The sequence below is a fragment of the Mytilus trossulus genome, chromosome 3 (assembly GCF_036588685.1).
Source record: "Mytilus trossulus isolate FHL-02 chromosome 3, PNRI_Mtr1.1.1.hap1, whole genome shotgun sequence".
Classification (NCBI taxonomy): domain Eukaryota; kingdom Metazoa; phylum Mollusca; class Bivalvia; order Mytilida; family Mytilidae; genus Mytilus; species Mytilus trossulus.
This window is the reverse complement of record NC_086375.1, coordinates 36795899-36815397: the sequence shown is the minus strand read 5'-3', so window position 1 is coordinate 36815397 and position 19499 is coordinate 36795899. Positions and strand designations below refer to the sequence as shown.

At 30.5% G+C, this 19499-nt stretch overlaps 1 protein-coding gene across 5 annotated transcripts in view; it reads left to right on the top strand.

Moving 5' to 3' along the window:
- The window catches only part of LOC134711374 (uncharacterized), a 77103-nt gene extending 58114 nt beyond the window's left edge, over window positions 1-18989 (top strand). For all 5 annotated transcript variants that reach the window (XM_063571929.1, XM_063571930.1, XM_063571931.1 and 2 more), the window contains 9 exons: window positions 866-978; window positions 2643-2801; window positions 5684-5848; window positions 9474-9585; window positions 10246-10433; window positions 10837-10991; window positions 11814-11979; window positions 12504-12712; window positions 13990-18989. In XM_063571929.1, coding sequence (XP_063427999.1) covers window positions 866-978; window positions 2643-2801; window positions 5684-5848; window positions 9474-9585; window positions 10246-10433; window positions 10837-10991; window positions 11814-11979; window positions 12504-12712; window positions 13990-14197 — 1475 coding nt within the window. In that variant the 3' untranslated portion in view covers window positions 14198-18989. The remainder of the gene's footprint in view (window positions 1-865; window positions 979-2642; window positions 2802-5683; window positions 5849-9473; window positions 9586-10245; window positions 10434-10836; window positions 10992-11813; window positions 11980-12503; window positions 12713-13989) is intronic.
- Window positions 18990-19499: the final 510 nt, after the last annotated feature.

Sequence of the window (19499 nt, the reverse complement as noted above, 5' to 3'; positions counted from 1 at the left end):
GACTATTTTAATAGAGATATACAGTGTGTATTTTATTTGAACAATGGTAGATATATATTAGCTACACAAATATCAATGAAAAGTACATTCCATTAAGGTCAATTAAAATTTCACTACTTATTTAATTGACCATTCAGTCAATATAGTATTTATTGTCAATGGATTTTCAAAATCATAATTTAGGAAAATTTACTAATATATGATTTGTCTTCAAATGAGCCCTATTTTTCTTAAGGCCAAACAAAAAATACTGTTTTCTGCCACCTAGCACAAAAACATAAGATAGTTACAATGATTTTATTTTTAAAGACTGCAGAGAAATGTTTGGACATTATACAGTGATTAACCACAAATTTTTGAACTGTAATGGTTCTTAAACAACAATGTCCAACTCCCCTTGGTAGACATAAACATAAAGGTTTATTTTGGCCGAATATCAGAACCTGATTTATTTAATGTAAAAAAAATAAGAATAAGACACAATAATTGAAGTTTCTAGAGAAATAAGAATAAAACACAATATTTGAAGTTTCTAGAGAAATAAGAATAAAACACAATATTTGAAGTTTCTAGAGAAATAAGAATAAAACACAATATTTGAAGTTTCTAGAGAAATAAGAATAAAACACAATATTTGAAGTTTCTAGAGAAATAAGAATAAAATATCCAAGGCGACTTAAATGAACTGTGTTGTATGAAATTACCTAGAAAACACTAAACATTGACATTTAAAGTAAAAATGGATTGCTATTAAAAGATACCATACAGAATGAAATCAACTCATATATAGATTTCTATTAATCTTAAGTAAATCAGTGTAGATAAAAATTAGAAATCTAGTTTTCATCATTGATTTATTTTTCAGTGTCAGATGCCTACGTGACAGCCCAGACGGACATATCCTGTACAGAGGATGAGGATCCACTCAATAGTACTGCTTCCATGTCAGAACCAGTTTGGTGGGATAACTACCACCAGGTATGTAACAAAACAGGGATCATCAGATGACCATGATGATAGTGCTGCTTCCCAGTCTTATGTTAGTAAACACTTCTGAAACCAAACAAGAATTAAATGATAAAACTGCTTCTCTGTCTTAACTACTGTGGATAAATAACCTTTGTCATGTATACCACCTGTATCTCTTAGCAAAAAAAACTATACATCTAAAGAAAAAAATGCATACAAGTACCAGTAAAAGCACTGATTTCATGTCAGAAACAACTAATTTTCAGAGACATATGGTCAGTTTTTGTCGAGCCTGCAACTTTTGTTGCAGAAAGCTCGACATTGGGATAGTGATCCGGCAGCGGCGGCTACGGCGGCGGCGGCGGCGTTAGCTAACTTCTTAAAAGCTTTATATTTTAGAAGCTGGAAGACCTGTATGCTTCATACTTTGTATATAGATGCCTCATGTTAGGAAGTTTCCTTCAGTCACATGTCCAATGTACTTGACCTCATTTTCATGGTTCAGTGACCACTTGAAAAAAAAGTTCAGATTTTTTGTAATGTTGAATTCTCTCTTATTATAAGTAATAGGATTACTATATTTGGTATGTGGGTACCTTGCAAGGTCCTCATGCCCGTCAGACAGTTTTCACTTGACCTCGACCTCATTTCATGGATCAGTGAACAAGGTTAAGTTTTGGTGGTCAAGTCCATATCTCAGATACTATAAGCAATAGGACTAGTATATTCCATGTATGGAAGGACTGTAAGGTGTACATGTCCAACTGGCAGGTGTCATCTGACCTTGACCTATTTTTCATGGTTCAGTGGTTGTAGTTAAGTTTTTGTGTTTTGGTCTGTTTTTCCTATACTTTATGCAATAGGTCTACAATATTTGTTGTATGGAATGATTGTAAGGTGTACATGTCTAGCGGGCAGATGTCATTTGACCTTGACCTCATTTTCATGGTTCAGTGGTTATAGTTAAGTTTTTGAGTTTTGGTCTTTTTATCTAATATTATATGCCAAAGGTCAACTATATTTGGTGTATGGAAATATTTTATGATCTATATGTCAGTCCTGCACGTTTTATTTGACCATGACCTTAATTTTACAGTTCATTGCTCAGTGTTAAGTTTTTGTGTTTTGGTCTATTTTTTTAAAACTATAAGTAATAGGTCAACTATATTTAATGTATGGAAGCATTGTTAGCTGTTCATGTCTGCCTGGCATGGTTCATCTGACCGTGACCTCATTTTCATGGTTCATTAGTCTTTGTTAAGCTGTCTTGGTTAATGTTAAGTTTATGTGACAGTTGTAATAAAGCTTTATTTTTAGGACTATCAACATAATATCAATGATTAGTAAAGAAGGCGAGACATTTCAGTGTGTGCACTCTTGTGTTATTGATACAATATATTTATATCAATTTGATGTGCAACAATTCTTAAAACAACAAAAGTAGTTAGATAGCACTATTTCTTACTTAAAATCAGAGGAAAATTTAGAGGAAAAAAGTACATTGAAATTGAGCAAGAAATGAAGACAAGCATTTTTTCTTTACAATCTTGTAGTTTCATTATTTATGCATGTGGTTATATGACAAAATTTTATCTTGTAAATCAAATCACTGTCAAACTTCAGATATGAAAATTATATTTGTTACTACAATATATGTCTTTTTCTATAAACAGCAAACAGTCTACACGTCCCTTGGTGAGGACCAAGAAGAATTGCCTATCTCCTGGGCCCAGCTAGAGCAGGACTTGGAATTTGATGAGGAAATAACCTCTGCCCAGTCCTCTTCCATTGTGAGAGATGTTATGGCTAAAAAGAAGTCAAAGCCAAAATTGGTAAGGATTTGTAAGGGTTATTTTCTTATGCTCTTTCTGGGGGAAATGGCAAATTTCATTAAGAAATTGGTACACTTCTTTTAGCTTGTTCTTTATTGATTTTGTGATTGTCATTAATTGTGACTAATGAGATATTGTCGAGAATTTGTCTGTTAGATCAAGAAGTGTGGGTGTAAAGTGATCATTTGGAATCACAAATTCAAATAGAGAAATTTTATTAGCGAATAATTTGATCTGTCGTAAATGGATGATCTGTTTAATTGCTTGTGAATGAAAAATAATTTTACAAATTGATGGTTAGATGTGATTTTTATAGACCAAGTGCTGCTAGTTGAAAAGATTTTATCAGTTTATTAATAGAACGGTTATAGAACAAGAAAAATGTTATTGATGAACAATGGTTGGGTTAAAAGTTGGAAGAACATAAAAATGTCAAGTCCGTTATTTGATAATGCAAAATGCATATTCATGTTACACAGTGTTCGCTACGTGCAGTTTCACATATTTCAGCCATGTAAATACAAAGTACAAATTTTATTGCTAGTGTTCACATTAAAAAATCTGCAATAAAATATTTTTGTAAAAATAAATCCGATTATTTGTTATTAATGACAAAGACATCACGATTGTTTTATTTGAGTATTGAATTCCTGTGTCATGATTAAAAATGAAAAATTAAATGCTGAACATATGTACCTTAGTAAGCATAGAAAGAATATGATGTAAGATAAAAGAAAATTTAAGTATAAAATTGAGAATGGAAATGGGGAATGTGTCAAAGAGACAACAACCCGAACATAGAAAAAACAACAGCAGAAGGACTTCAATGTAGCTAGAAATGCATCTGGTTTTCATGTTAAGAAACGCACAAGTCTTTAACATACATGACGAATAAGAATATAAATATTTTAGGGGGGAAACAATCATGTGGTATAATTAAAATGGTTTAGTACAATGATGGATCAATATTTTTTTTTCAAATTTGAATTCAACAGTATAATTGTACTTTGAAATGATTATGAGAAGCACCAGTGTTTAGATGGTTGATCGTATTCCTGTTAGGCATAGCATTGAATTTGAGATTAATGTTGAAAGTACATCTTGGTTTTTTTTAACTGTAGTTAATTTAAGCCAATAAATGATTCTGAAGCTTAAGGGATTTTTGTTTAAGACAAAAGTGCTTGTTTAGCATTACTAAGTTAGAAGGATTTTTCCTGCTCTATAGATAATCTTTTGTGAAAAACAATGTCGTGAATTACAATCACCAGGAAAGCTATTTCCTAGGTTAATTATTGAACTAAGCAGTGAGAAAGCTTCATTAGGGATGATTATTATACTAAGCAAAACTGTCCATGTTTAATTTTCTCCAGTGACTGGCAGTCCTCTGATTTGTTGGCATACTTTTTCGTCACAGAAATGGAAGCAGGCTGACTTTCAAGATCCATGTAGGCGTTTATCCTAATTATTCACCTAGATTATAAAGAAGCTTCAGTAAATTTTAAAGATAATAAATAGTTAAAAGCTTGAATATAATTTGTCAGGATATATAAGCTATTTTAGTCTTTACTTTATAAGAATTGTGTTTTTTTCTCTGATGTAAAGGAAGACATAATGTCAAAAAATTATAATTATCCAATATGATGACAGGAAAGTTATTTCCGATGCTAATTATAGACTCGTAACAGTTGCGGTGAAGCTTTATTAGGAATATTCATTAATGAACAAAACTTCCACTGTTTAATTTCTCAAGTTTTTCCTTTGTGGTCTATTCTTGAACCAATTAATTTGGATAATAATACGGCAGTGCTTTTAATTCAAATTATTTATTGATATTTTCTTGCTAAAATGAGATGGTTATGTGTTTTGCATGATTAGAAATATTTTGAAGGCTAAAAATAAATATTTTTTTAAACGGTAAAATATGCAACACATAATGAATTAATTCAACTATGACCAGATATATGCACCAGATGCACAATTTTGAGTCATTTCTGCATAGTTTCCATATCATCCCTGCGTGACTACGTCTCTATCATAGTTCATTTTTAAAACTGCACAATTTACCTGTAAGATGTATTGAGTTTTTCAGTACCCCAACAAAGATCATGTTTTAAGATGGGTGGTCTGGTGTCTTATATCAAAATAATCATGCAATTGTTAAAGTGCATTCAATGTGACTTTAAATCTCAAGTTAACAAGACATTAACATGTAAAATTATCACAGGGCTTCAGATTAGGATGAATTTGTCTTTAAAAATTATTATGAAACCATTTTGTTTTATCAATGTTGTAGTTTGATATAAATTTGCAATTGCATAGGGTACTTGTATTTAGTTTCGTTATTGTGTCATCTGATTCAATCGTTGCAGTATTGTAAAATTAATTCTGACCTTACCCTTTCTGTTCCTGATGATGTGAAAACTGATTTATTCTACCAGAACATAAAAAAACATTCAATCATGAAGAATTTCTGGTAAGGCAGGTTGTACTGTATATTCCTAGTTCATATTAGCCTGGTCTCAATCTGGTCTTTGACAAATTTGATATACACTAAAATATAAACATAGTTGTCCCTTTACCCACTTAATTCACATAGAAATAGTATCCCACTAATTAGTTTGAGATTGCTATGATATCTAATGGCCCTTTATATGGGTTTTTGGAAGTCAGAGCACAGTACATAGAATTTAAAATGAAAACTGTCTACTTGAAGGCTTGGAATAGGAAATTTCTTTCTCAGATTGTCATAGGTCTATTTTCATTCAGGTATTTCATTAATTCTTTGATTCCTTAATTCACTTTACGGCAGATGTTCTGATATATATTTTTTTAGGATTAAGCAGTTGGCATGGTTATGACAATATTTTTTTTTACCTTTTCAGACCAATCAGAGCAGTAAGCATGGCTATGACTCTGATTCTGATTTAGAAGATTTATACTTCTTCATCAAAGACTCTGCCAAACAGCTCAAAATCACAGATCAGTTCCTAAAGAAAAAGGTCAAAGATTTCCAAGGAACAGGAGTTGACCTTAACTCCAGCAAATATGTAAGTAAAATAAAAAAAAATGCTTTATTGATAAATATATCTTGCATTATTTTCTTTGACCCATGGGATATTCTATATAAAAGAAATCACTGCACCACTTTTTGATTGCCTGCAGTGCATTGAAATTTCTCAATTTTTAAATATTTTGTATTTTCCATAGCATCTATGAAATTTGTTTGCTAGTTTTAAGATGTTTGCAAATGTAGGTTATAAAAAATTGGTAGCATGCAGCTATTCTTAGAATATAACAAATAGGATAGCCTAGCTATACAGTGTTTCTTTTCAAAATTCCCACAAGACAGGAAAGATATAATTAGAATTCTTCCTATGATATTTTTATAATGATTATACCATGTAGTTTGTGAACAGTAATACAATTTACCCCAAAGGACCGATATTTTGTGTCAAAACCACTGAGTTATTTTAGTGATAAAAAATGATAATCGCTGTTGAAGTGGAAAAGGTTTGAAAAATTAAATTAGGAAAAACATATTGTTGTTTAAATTATGGCTAGTCCACCAATATTGATAAACATTTTATAATATGTAATTACTTCGAACAGATGATTTGACTTAGTAACACATTATACAGGATCAATATCCTATTAGGTTAGATAAGTCCTTACGATGAGATATAATATTGAGTTTTAATGCTCAGTAATGAGCCATGTGTTATAAGGATATGAGATGAGAAAAAAATCATTTGTTTCATTAATCTTGTGGTATTGGTTTCACATAAGATTTTATTTTAAGAACATGTTTTGATACTTTTGTTTTTTAAAGTAATGATATCATATCAAGTATCCGAAAAAGTATATTGTTATATATAAGTTAAGGTGACCGAAATATATATAAAAATCAACCTCTTTCTGAATCCTGTTGATTTTTCTTCATCTTAATATACTATAAATTCAGAAATTTTCATTATTATTTAATCATTACTAAAATTTAAAAAAAATTGAAAACTCCAGTTAAATTTGATAGCATTTTTTCTGTTCATCATTTCCTGAAATTATAATAATAATGTTAGTTTTTTGGTGCATTTTTCAACAATCATTATTATAAATGCATGCACAAATTTCTAAATTTACAAAACTTTCAGAAATTTATAATTCAGAAATTATTGTATGCGTTTATTATTGCGATTTTGGAAGATGTGACTAAAATGACAGATTGAATATTACAATTTCTTAAAAATCTGCATACAGAAATACATGTATATTTACGATATCTTAATGCAAGTTTTTATACGACCGCAAATTTTGAAAAAAATTTCGTCGTATATTGCTATCACGTTGGCGTCGTCGTTGTCGTCGTCGTCGTCGTCGTCGTCGTCGTCGTCGTCCGAATACTTTTAGTTTTCGCACTCTAACTTAAGTAAAAGTGAATAGAAATCTATGAAATTTTAACACAAGGTTTATGACCATAAAAGGAAGGCTGGTATTGATTTTGGGAGTTTTGGTCCCAACATTTTAGGAATTAGGGGCCAAAAAGGGCCCAAATAAGCATTTTCTTGGTTTTCGCACTATAACTTTAGTTTATGTTAATAGAAATCAATGAAATTTAAACACAATGTTTATGACCACAAAAGGAAGGTTGGTATTGATTTTGGGAGTTTCGGTCCCAACAGTTTAGGAATTAGGGGCCAAAAAGGGACCCATATAAGCATTTTTCTTGGTTTTCGGACCATAGCGTTAGTATAAGTAAATAGAAATCTATGAAATTTAAACACAAGGTTTATGACTATAAAAGGAAGGTTGGTATTGATTTTGGGAGTTTTGGTCCCAACAGTTAAGGAAAAAGGGGCCCAAAGGGTCCAAAATTAAACTTTGTTTGATTTCATCAAAATTGAATAATTGGGGTTCTTTATTATGCCGATTCTAACTGTGTATGTAGATATTAATTTTTGGTCCTATTTTCAAATTGGTCTACATTAAGGTCCAAAGGGTCCAAAATTAAACTTAGTTTGATTTTAACAAAAATTGAAACCTTGGGGTTCTTTGATATGCTGAATCTAAAAATGTACTTAGATTTTTTATTATTGGCCCAGTTTTCAAGTTGGCCCAAATCGAGGTCCAAAATTAAACATTGATTGATTTCATCAAAAATTGAATAATTGGGGTTCTTTGATATGCCAAATCTAACTGTGTATGTAGATTCTTAATTGTTGGTCCAGTTTTAAAATTGGTCTTAATTAAAGTGCAAAGGGTCCAAAATTAAACTAAGTTTGATTTTAACAAAAATTAAATTCTTGGGCCTCTTTGATATGCTGAATCTAAACATGTACTTAGATTTTTGATTATGGGCCCAGTTTTCAAGTTGGTCCAAATCAGGATCTAAAATTATTATATTCAGTATTGTGCAATAGCAAGTCTTTTCAATTGCACAGTATTGTGCAATGGCAAGAAATATCTAATTTCACAATATTGTGAAATAGCAAAATTTTTTTTAATTAACAGTTATCTTTCTTTGTCCAGTATAGTAAGCAAGAAATATCTGCAAGATTTTTTTTTAATTGGAGTTATCTTTCTTTGTCCAGAATCAACTTAAATCTTTGTTATATACAATATACAATGTATATTCACTTTTTACTACCAACTGATAAATTTAAATAATCTTTACCATTCAGTGATAACAAGCAGTTTTTTTACATCTTAATATTTTATGATGTATTTAAATGAGTAGTAATTGTTGCAAACTCCATTAGAATATTTTAATTGAAATTAGTTTTGGAATAAGGGAAAGGGGGATGTGATTAAAAAATTGGGTTCAATTTTTCTCATTTGAAATTTCATAAATAAAAAGAAAATTTCTTCAAACATTTTTTTGAGAGGATTAATATTCAACAGCATAGTGAATTGCTCTAAGAGAAAACAAAAATTTTAAGTTCATTTGAATACATTCATTCTGTGTCAGAAACCTCTGCTGTGTCAACTATTTAATCACAATCCAAATTTAGAGCGGAATCCAGCTTGAATGTTGTGTCCATACTTGCCCCAACCGTTCAGGGTTCAACCTCTGCGGTCGTATAAAGCTACGCCCTGCGGAGCATCTGGTTATTTCTGCGATACTCACCTAGTCACATTATCAGCATTAATTAAAATCTCGCAATAATTTACAGTATATGAAATAGCTATAACACTAAAACATTTATGGATTAATATGTTGATGCAGATTCATGAAATTATAAACCTGAAATTGATTATGTGTATCTAGGTGACAGTTGGGGCAATATATTTCTTTTATTGGCTGCATAAAAAAGAAAATAATTGCTTGTATGTAGATTAAATCTTATAGTCTAGGCTGTTTCCTTTATTGAGTAAAATGATTTAAATATAAAAAGAAGATGTGTTATGATTGCCACTGAAATAACTTTCCACAAGAGACCAAATGACACAGAAATTAGCAGTTATAGGTCACCGTACAGCCTTGAACAATGAGCAAAGCCCTATGCTAGATTTGCCAAAAGTCGAAATAAGGCTCTATTGATTTCTGAGTTAAGTTAATATTTTAGTGTCCGACAAATGCCAACTGACAATTAACATATAAGGATAAAGGCTGTATGGATGCAAAATGGTCTAATTGTCTATTGTTTGTACTAATAGTTTTAATAATTACAATTTTAGGCTGAAGTTATAGCTACCTGCCAGACCAACATAGATTGTTTGAGGAGAGTACTACAACATCTAGGAACAGTTGTTAGTACTGATGAAGAAGAAGATGTTGATACATTGCAAGGTAATTCTTTAGGAAAACTATGAAAATTATTTTTGTATGGGAATGGAAAAGGGGAACGTGTCAAAGAGACAACAACTCAACCAAAACAGAAAACAGTCCAGGGTCTTCAACAGTCAGAAAATCCCCACTATTTTCTTTGATATAGAAAATAAAAATACTAAAATTCATATTTATGAATAGAAAACTACATTTACTAGAATTTGAAGTCAAATAACAGATTTAGACAGAAATAGCAAATAACATTATACTACACTATCCCCTGACAGCTAATATTAACAAGCACACAATGCTTCAATATTATGAAATGTGATAACCTGACCTGGTAAAAGGTTGTGATTTATTGAGAAAAAAAATAAAATCTTACCTTAAATACATATTTTTTTGCCATTATCTTGCTTTTCCATTAACAACTAAAGCCTATATGCTAATCAGATAAAAATGTAGGGGAAACTGTATGCAATGAAATTTTATGAAAAATCCAGATGAAGGAAAGAAAACCAGAGAGATATTTCTGTTAAATGGATGAACGTTTTTTGTGTACCATTATAAGTCTTATGAACCCAGGTCAAGCCTTCTTCAATTAATGCTCCCTTTTGGAACACACTTATACAAATTTAAATGTGATGTTACAAGATACTTTATTCTGTATAAATATTTCAGAAATTCTGTACCAATGGGAGAAGCTGCATGCCTTTGCCAGTGACAGACAACTACAGTCACAACAATTGTCAACATTATATAAATGTTTGGAGGACATACAATCCAAGGTCAATGGTTGTGATGTCATTCCAAATCATCATAAATTCTCAAACATCAGGGAAGTTGAACAGTGTCTCAGTGATGTTAAGGTAGTTATTATTATTCATACATCCAAATGTCTGAATGTACAATGATATATTTCAGAAAAATTATTCTTCAATGTAACAGTTCATGGATAATTTTCCTATAAAAAATCATATGCATTATTGACTAAATAAGTTGAACCAGTAACCCCAATAAACAGACCTGATCGTGTAAATCTTATATGTGTACGTATTGATAAATGTATTGTTTTGAAAGTATAATAAGAATAATTGTACATTTTACAAAATTTTTATGGCATTATTTAAATGCAGCATTTACTGCAATCGCAAAAAGTAATCTCATGATTTTGTTCATAACTTTAAGTCACAATCATAAATGCATGCAAACATTTCAGAATTACAGTAGTCAAATCAATCTATTATATAAGATAATTTTACTTTATTGCAGGAGAAACATGAGACTATGTTACAAACAAAGGATATGTTCTATCACTTAGAGGATAAAATATCAGTCTACGAACTGGAGCACCCCTCTATTAATCTGGACCAATTGCTATTTCAAACAAAATTAGCTGGGCAGACCATGTCTGAAAGATCACAAAGGTATAACAAATTGTACTGCTGTAGAAATTTGCACCTATATAGCTGTCAGAGTTTTCTTATATCTTACAGTGCTCTCTTTTTCTACCCCACAAAATAAGTGGGGTTTAATACAGGAACACTCTGTCTTTCAATGTACCTTGAAAGCCCATATCCTCCTTACTTGCAAGCAGTATAGTGACGAAACTTTACACAGTTTCAAGTCATATAATTCCAGTTCCACATGTCAAAGGGGAGATAACTGAACTTAACTTCTTCAATGCTATATGTGGTACTGTGGATTCATTATTATTCGTGGGATACCAATTTTCATGGGTACTGGTGAACCACGAAATTAAATGTTCAACGAATTACAAATTTTTTTATAGGCTTGTATGTAGACTTCTGCAAAACCACGAAATTAAATATCCAAGAACTTGCAAGTTTTCCATAATCCACGAAAATTGGTACCCACGAAAATAAATGTATCCACAGTAATAGTTTTTTGTGAGGCATTGGATTACTTTTGTGAGTCCATTCACAGTTATAGTTTATTTCTGATTGGAAAAAAAAAAGAAAAATAATTATGCTGATATTACATGATTTTTAAACAAGATGAATTGTATTAGCATTAAAAATAGACATGATGTAAAAGGAACACTGACACTTTTGATTATTTTGAAGAAGTTCAAGCACAATCACAATGTTGGCCATACTTATACTTAATGATAACATATGTTCTTGAAGAAATCGTTAAAAGAAATTCTTTCCTGTCCTCTAAGGCTCTTTGTACTTTTTAAACCTGACCTTCAGTTATTTGACACAAAATTCGTTTTTGTTTTGCAGACTTAGTCAGGAGATGGCAAAACTAGAACATATCCATGAGATCTGGCAGGATTATAGTAGAACCAGACAGGATCTGGAGAAACTATTGCAGGAGCAGTTCAATGTAGAAGTTCTGGCTTCTAGGCTGGAGTCACAAGAGGATCAGTCAGAGGATCTTTGCCTTCAGGTACATACAAAAAGAAGTTATAAGCCTTAAACTTCAGTTTATCATCAAACTTATACATACATGAATTGAGAGCTTTTAAACATCAGCGTAACATCAAAACTTTAAATCACAACAGGGATAGATATAATGTCTTCAATTTCTATGAATATCATGAAGGCATTTGTTCTGCTGTGTATGATTAATAAATATACTGATATGTTAAGTTGGAATGGTGAATAAACATTTCATGCCTTAAATTTGAAGAATAACATTATGCACAATTAAACATCATTGCATGCCCCTCAGTATTACAGTACCCTCTAAAATATTTATTGATTAATTTTTTACCTGAATATGTAATAAATATTGACACATTGAACAAATTAAAACAATCAGTCATTCTTACTTGGTTCATAATTTCAGAAATTGACATCAAAATATCAGTAACATTAGATATGTTTCTTTTTTTTTTATATCCTACACACGACATTAGGGTTTAAGATTTTCAATTTGATATGTTATTAACATTTACTTCATCTATTCAGATGATAAATGAGGCCTTAAAAAGTTATGAGGAGAAGAGTCAGAAACTGCAGGTACTGAGAGGTCAGCTATCAAACTACCTAAATGAGGATACCAGGACTCAAATGATGAATAGTATGTCTGATATACATGATCAGCTGTTTGAAGCTCAGAGAAAATGTGGACAGTTGCTGAGAACAATCAATCAGGACTTGGCAGCACAATTAGAAAAGTAAGTTTGGGTATAGAAGTGCCAGACTAGCTGCTATCAAGTAGATATTAAAATATCAATAAATATGTGATATAAATTCAATAAAGAATTTAATAAAGAGCTGATATTTTGGGCGAAAATACCAATCAAAAGACACTTATTTTGTTTTTTCTTCAATTGTATATATGATTTCTTTTAATCTGGATGTTATGGGCTTCTTTACTTTAAATATACAAAAGTACATTTTTACAATAGGACATTATTTTTTTTTATTCAATTTTATTGTCTCGCCTTGATGGAGTCAAAAAGCGAGACATAGGTATGCGACGGCGATGGCGTCAACAATGTATTAGTTTGTGATTAGCTCAGTTTTATGGGGAACCACTAGTGGTATGTCAATGATAATTGGTATCCAGATGTATTACCATTGCCACATCTCATTGCCATGGAGATTATTTGGCTCCGCCCCCTCAGTCATGGTCTATTGACTTTGAATGGTTTGCTTACTTTACATGTATTAGTTTGTGATTAGGTCAGTTTATGGACATCCACTTGTGGTACGTCAATAATAATTGGTATGCAGATGTATTACCATTGCCACATCTCATTGCCATGGAGATTTTTTGGCTCCGCCCCCTCAGTCATGGTCTATTGACTTTGAATGGTTTGCTTACTTTACATGTATTACTTTGTGATTAGGTCAGTTTATGGAGATCCACTTGTGGTACCTCAATGATAATTGGTATGCAGATGTATTAGCATTGTCACATCTCATTGCCATGGAGATTATTTGGCTCCATCCCCTCAGTCATGGTCTATTGACTTTGATTGGTTTGCTTACATTACATGTATTAGTTTGTGATTAGGTCAATTTATGGGGATCCACTTGTGGTAGGTCATTGATATTTGGTTTGCAATTGTATTAGCATTAATTGGCACAATTCATTGCCAAAATTACAAAAAGGCGAGACATATCTCTGTGATAACAGTTTATTATTTTTGTTATAAGTAAATTTCTCCATATTGTAAACAGTCAATAGAGAGACAGGAGATACCAAAGGAAAATCAAACTCATTAGTCAATGACATACTGACAACACCATGGGGAAATACAAACAACAGCACACAAAACACAACTTTGAAAAACAAAAGACAAACGAACACGACCCCCATCAAAAATTTACATCAGTAATAAATCTAATTTTCTGATGTTTTTCCTCAACCTGCATAGTCAATTGCTTTTTCCTTGTTTCTCTACCTCTCTCTACAAATTTTATATTGCTATATTTTTACTTTCAGAAATAGTGGCAGAACGTCATCGGCAGCATCATCGTCATTTTCATCACCATCAACATGGCTGAAGTCACGTTATGTTCAGGCAGCGGCAGTCTTTTTAATGTTTGGTATAGGTTACATATTAAACCCAGAGACTGTTACTGAGTTAGGCAACTGGTCTTTCTCCATAGCACCTGACTTTAGATATGTAAATGGCCCACCTCCAATCTAAAGGTCAAAGTTTAAAGGTCAAAGTGTATATACATAATGATTTTGTACTTATAGAAATCTCACGATAACAGAAAGGTTACACAGATCAATATATATAAATGAGTCATTGTATTGTACATAGACGTGTACTTATAATCTATAAGCAAAAATTGCAAAAAAGATACAAAAAATCGATTGATTTCTGTAGTCAAGAGTATATGTACAAAAGTGTCTCAGTGGGCATGCCCAGCATGCCCGGTATGATAGCGAAGAGAGAGTAATAGTGCTATTTATAGAAATACAGTACTTATATTTGAGTATCTTACTCCAGTGCTCATATGAAGTAAAAAGCTTTTGGGAACAAGATCTAAAATAAATAGTTTAAGAAATGATGATGTAATTGGCGCCAAGAATAGAATGTTCGGAAAAGTTGAAATCAGTAACTTTCGTCATTCAGGGAGAATTTTTAATCAGGGAAAGAACAACTTAATTATACCTATGCAATACATTTCATAATTTATTTGCTGAACAAAAAGATAATCAAAACTAAAAATTTAGATACGAAACTATGAAATTTTGACGTTCAAAACTACCAGTCCCTTAGAAGTTTAGAAATTCCGGTAATTTAGCACATTGTAACAAAAATTTGTTCATCATGTGTATAAAAGGCAGCTACATTGTATATATGTCATACTATAAGACCACATGGTTGTATATTTATTTTTATTCAAATAATATTTATCAAATATGTGTACTAGTGGTTGTTGTAGTGGCATTTTTTTGTTTTAGCCAATTGTCTTTAAGTGTTGTATAAAAGATAGAATCTGAATTGTATATCAGATGTCTGTCGAAAACAGATATGAATCAAGTATTTTATTTATGGTATCTCAATACCAGAGATGTCTTGCAACTAACATCAGGAAAAATCAAAATCACATAGTGAAAACTCATGATGAAAATTGTTGTTGAAAATATATTTAGAGGATATTTATAGCGTTTATCCCCAGGACTCAGGAATTAATTCAGAGGTTGAAAATATTATGAACTATAAGAATATGGATTAGGAATAAATTAAAGGTCATCTTATTAAATCTGATGGAGTTTTAGAACTGGATAAGAAAAACGTTAAATATGAAAAGGACATATAAAGAAGGAATATAGTATTCAGGTTCTTTGTAGCAACGAAATGCTAACGCTTCATATACTTTATGAAAAGTGTGATGAAGAGAGGGAAAGGATTATAACACTATCAGTGATTGTGTTATGTAGCAGACGACATAATTGACTTTTGTATAATGAAACCTGGTTGTGTTGATATGTACAAAACGGGTTTAATTATGCTGTAAGAGGAGCTTTTTTTATTGAGTGGTGTTGCATGAATTTTTAGTAAAGGCTATGTAGAGCTTGAAATTTATGTTATAACTAGAGTCTAATGTGTAAGGCTTAGTTAGTGTGAGTACATATTCTTAATTAATGGAGGATGAATAACATTACATTAAATTATTGAATGTACAAAATGCATTGTAATGTTACATATCAGTGTGTCCACAAATATCAAAGATTAAGTGAAATCACTTGATATTCAAAGGTTGTACATATAATGTTGGAATAATCACAATGTAATAACTTGGAAGATGCTAAAAACAAGATATGTTTCTGAAGATAAATGTTGTTCTGAATTTAGGGCTTGCAAATCATAATTGCTCCTGCAAAATAATATTTAAATTTTCATTTTCCATGATTTTAGTATTGTTCTGCTTTGCAACCTTAAAATGCAGAGCTGCAGTTATCCTAAAAAAGTATATAGATTGGAGGTGTTGCATTATATGGTCAAGTAAGTTTTCTTATTAAATCAGGTGTGAATTTTTTTATGTAGTAAGGTACTCTGGGTTTAACATGGTAGTTTTGTCAGCTGTAAAAAAGGCCTTCAGTGTTGTATGTTATTTATTTTTTTAGTACTGTAGTAGCTAATAGATTGCTGTTTTGTTTCTGTGTTTCAATATCACTGCAAAATTTGAAGAAGAAAAAAATCAATTAAATTTTCAGCAATATTACTTTCTTGAATCTGTCAAAATCTCCAGACTGCTCTTGAACAAATATTTGATTAAATTATTTTTTTAAACCATTGGAGAGATTATTTAGTCGTTGGCCTTTAACTATTGACTCTTCAATGATACAAATTCAAATTATATGAAGAAGACTTATTGGTGAATTGTACCAGCAAATGTTGGATCAGGTCTTTGTAAGAATCAAATTGTGGGTAATGTACACTGCTAAAATAGCAGTAGACTTGGCTGATGAAGTCGTGGCTCTGTATGACGTATGTAATTCTAAGTGGTTTCTGTGGTATTGATGTATAATGGTCAATCTGATTTATACAAAGACCTGCATTCAAATAATCAATTTTTAATTGTAAAACATAGTCTTAAAGTAATTGTATGCATGAATATTTGCCAGCTTTCCTTTACTTTCTGAATAGGTTGAATATTGTATAGTACATTTGTACAAGTGATTTTAAAACACAAAAATGAATCCTGCTGTTACACTGGCTATACTGGTACCCTGAATATACTGGTACAGTTTATACATTTTTACATAGTTTTGTTTCACAGAGATTAGTTGATAATCTGAATCATAATTAAAAGAAAAAAATGCTAAATTATTTTGCTTTTTTGTATTTTCTTACACTTTTTCTCATGGTGAGAAAGTGTTTAGTCTGTTTGTTATTCATTTTTTTTAAGTTTGAAAGTTTGAATTGTTGTTAATTTTTTTTTATTTATTCATTGGTATTTGTTTGAAAAATTAAAGCTTAGCAGCTTAAAATTAATTTATTGATAGTTATCATTATATTTTATAAATTATAGAATTTTTTTATTTTTCATATTTATTTTAGATTTTTTATATGAATTGTTAAGTTTCATTTTTTTTGTCAATGAATTGGAAAGGGCTTGTTAGGAACATTAAAAAAAAATATTTCTGGAATATAAATGATTCTGAAATCCAAAAAATGTAAAGAAATTTAAATTGGCCTCAAATTCATCTTATCAATAATCTAGTAACAGTTAAACTAGAATTTGTTTGATGCAATTTTAAGGCTAGATAAAGTTAATTCCTAGATTCTCATTTCTAAATGTATTTTTTCATTAAAAGAAACTTTATGTTTTCAGTTTGGAAATCTTTAAATCTTGATACAATGAAGACCAAGTAAAACAAAAATTAATTCCTATTTAAAAAAAGTCGAATGAGAATGTAGGAATTTTAACTTCACCTAAATGATATTAGATTAATTATGTTATTGGTGAATAAACTATCCAGAAAATTATCAGGTGCTACTTTTTGTCGTTGCCAAACCACTAATTTGATATTAATTCAAACTTCATATAATGATACAGCATGCATATCATTGGCTTTGTAAATTTCAACAGTCATTATTTTATCTCTATCAATGTTATTGATTTATTTGATAACGTCAAGTGAATTAGAAAAGTGAAAAAACCCAAAAGGTGTCAAAAAATTTATAGAGAATTAAAAGAATAAAGTAAAGATATTGTAGGGCTATGATTGTTGAAGTTTATATGAGTCTCCATTTCACATTCATACTTTCCTATTCAATTGTTTTTTGCAGATTTGTTCTACAGTGCAATACTATTTGATTATTTTTCTAGGTAGCATGCTATGTGTTCATTCCAGCAAAGACTAAAAATACAGTGATCTACACTTTCTTGCAACTTACCTAAATTTGTCAGATTGTCACAAGAGCTGTTTTAATGTTTTTAGCATTTGATATAAAAATTGATCTAGTAACTTTGATCTTATATGAATTTAGATTTATAATGATTATATACTGGGAAAAAAAGCTCGTAAAAAATCTAAAAGATTTGATCAGTTTCAAGAAAGTATAGATATGATATTTTGGTTTTTATATTACTATTCAATCATATTTTACCACATGGATGTGTGATAATGTATGAATTTACTTTCTGTAGGTGTAAGGATCTATTTTTTGATTCTGAAGCCAAAAGATTGCTTTGGTTTTAATTTTATTGACTTGAAAAGGCAAAATTGTTTTGCAATGTTCAACCACTCGACAAAAATTAGTCAGCAAAATTTAACAGATAGATAATGTGTGACACCTTAAGAGGATAAAACCATATGTTATTTAAGAGCAGAAACAAATAAGCCTGCTGGATATATGAATACCTGTTTCTTAGGGTTTGTTTCATTTGCCCAGTTAGGAATTACTTGTTATATGCCTGTTTAATGCATGTGGTGAAATGTGAGGAACTTTTTTAGCCGATTATATTTTGCCACTAGTGAAAAGCTCACAATTTGATTGTTGTATATGATTGTACATTTACTCAACAAAAATGTTCATTTATAAGTGCTATCATAATCATATATCATTATTTTACTCATTATATAGTTGGCTTCATGTTGGAACAGCCATCATGTATCGTTGGCATAGTTCATTAAGGTCATCACATGATTTCAACGTGGACCAGACATGTGTCAATGATGTCACAGTAACCTTGTATTGAGGGTAATCCTAATTTTATCTAATGTTGATGTTCTGAGTTAAAATTATGCAGGATCATTTACATTGGGTAAGATCGTGAATAGTTTTGATACACGGTTAAATCAAATTATATAGGGTACAAGTTAAGGATGTCTCAAAAGTTTACCGTCCCAAAGTCAAAATTAGTTTTATAAAAAAAAAAGAATTCCCTTAACTTTTGCCTTTGATCTCTTGTAAATGCCATTTTTGCTTAAAAGTATTTATTAATCCAAGTCACAGAAATACAGGTGTTTTGAGTTACGTTGAATATATTAAAATGAAATTAAATCTTTAGAAACTTTTAAAATGACGAAATGTAAAAAAAATTATACTGTATTTCGTGACTTGAATGGCAGAAAAAAAAGATTAAAAAAGAAAAAATGATAATCAAAAAAAGAGTTGTTGTACTATTCAGAGTGCACAAAGATGTATATCTAGTGAAATATGAAAAATTAAACAAAAAAAGTTAAAAAAAACTATTTTAACTAATTGAAATGAAATTTTTAGAAAAAAATTGAGCGAAATACATCTATAAAATGTGGTTCCAGTGGAAATGTTGGCTATCTGTATCTTCAGATTTTATATATTAACATCAAAATCAGATGATTCTGATAGCTGTTTATATGTTCACTTGATTTACAGATAATAAAATAAACCTAAGAGTTGTGAAACTAATGTATACAGTTTTATATCAAAAATGATTGGGACAATAAAATTATGAATTTTGAGAAATAAAAGATTTTTTCTTTAGTTTGTTTATTGTTTATGA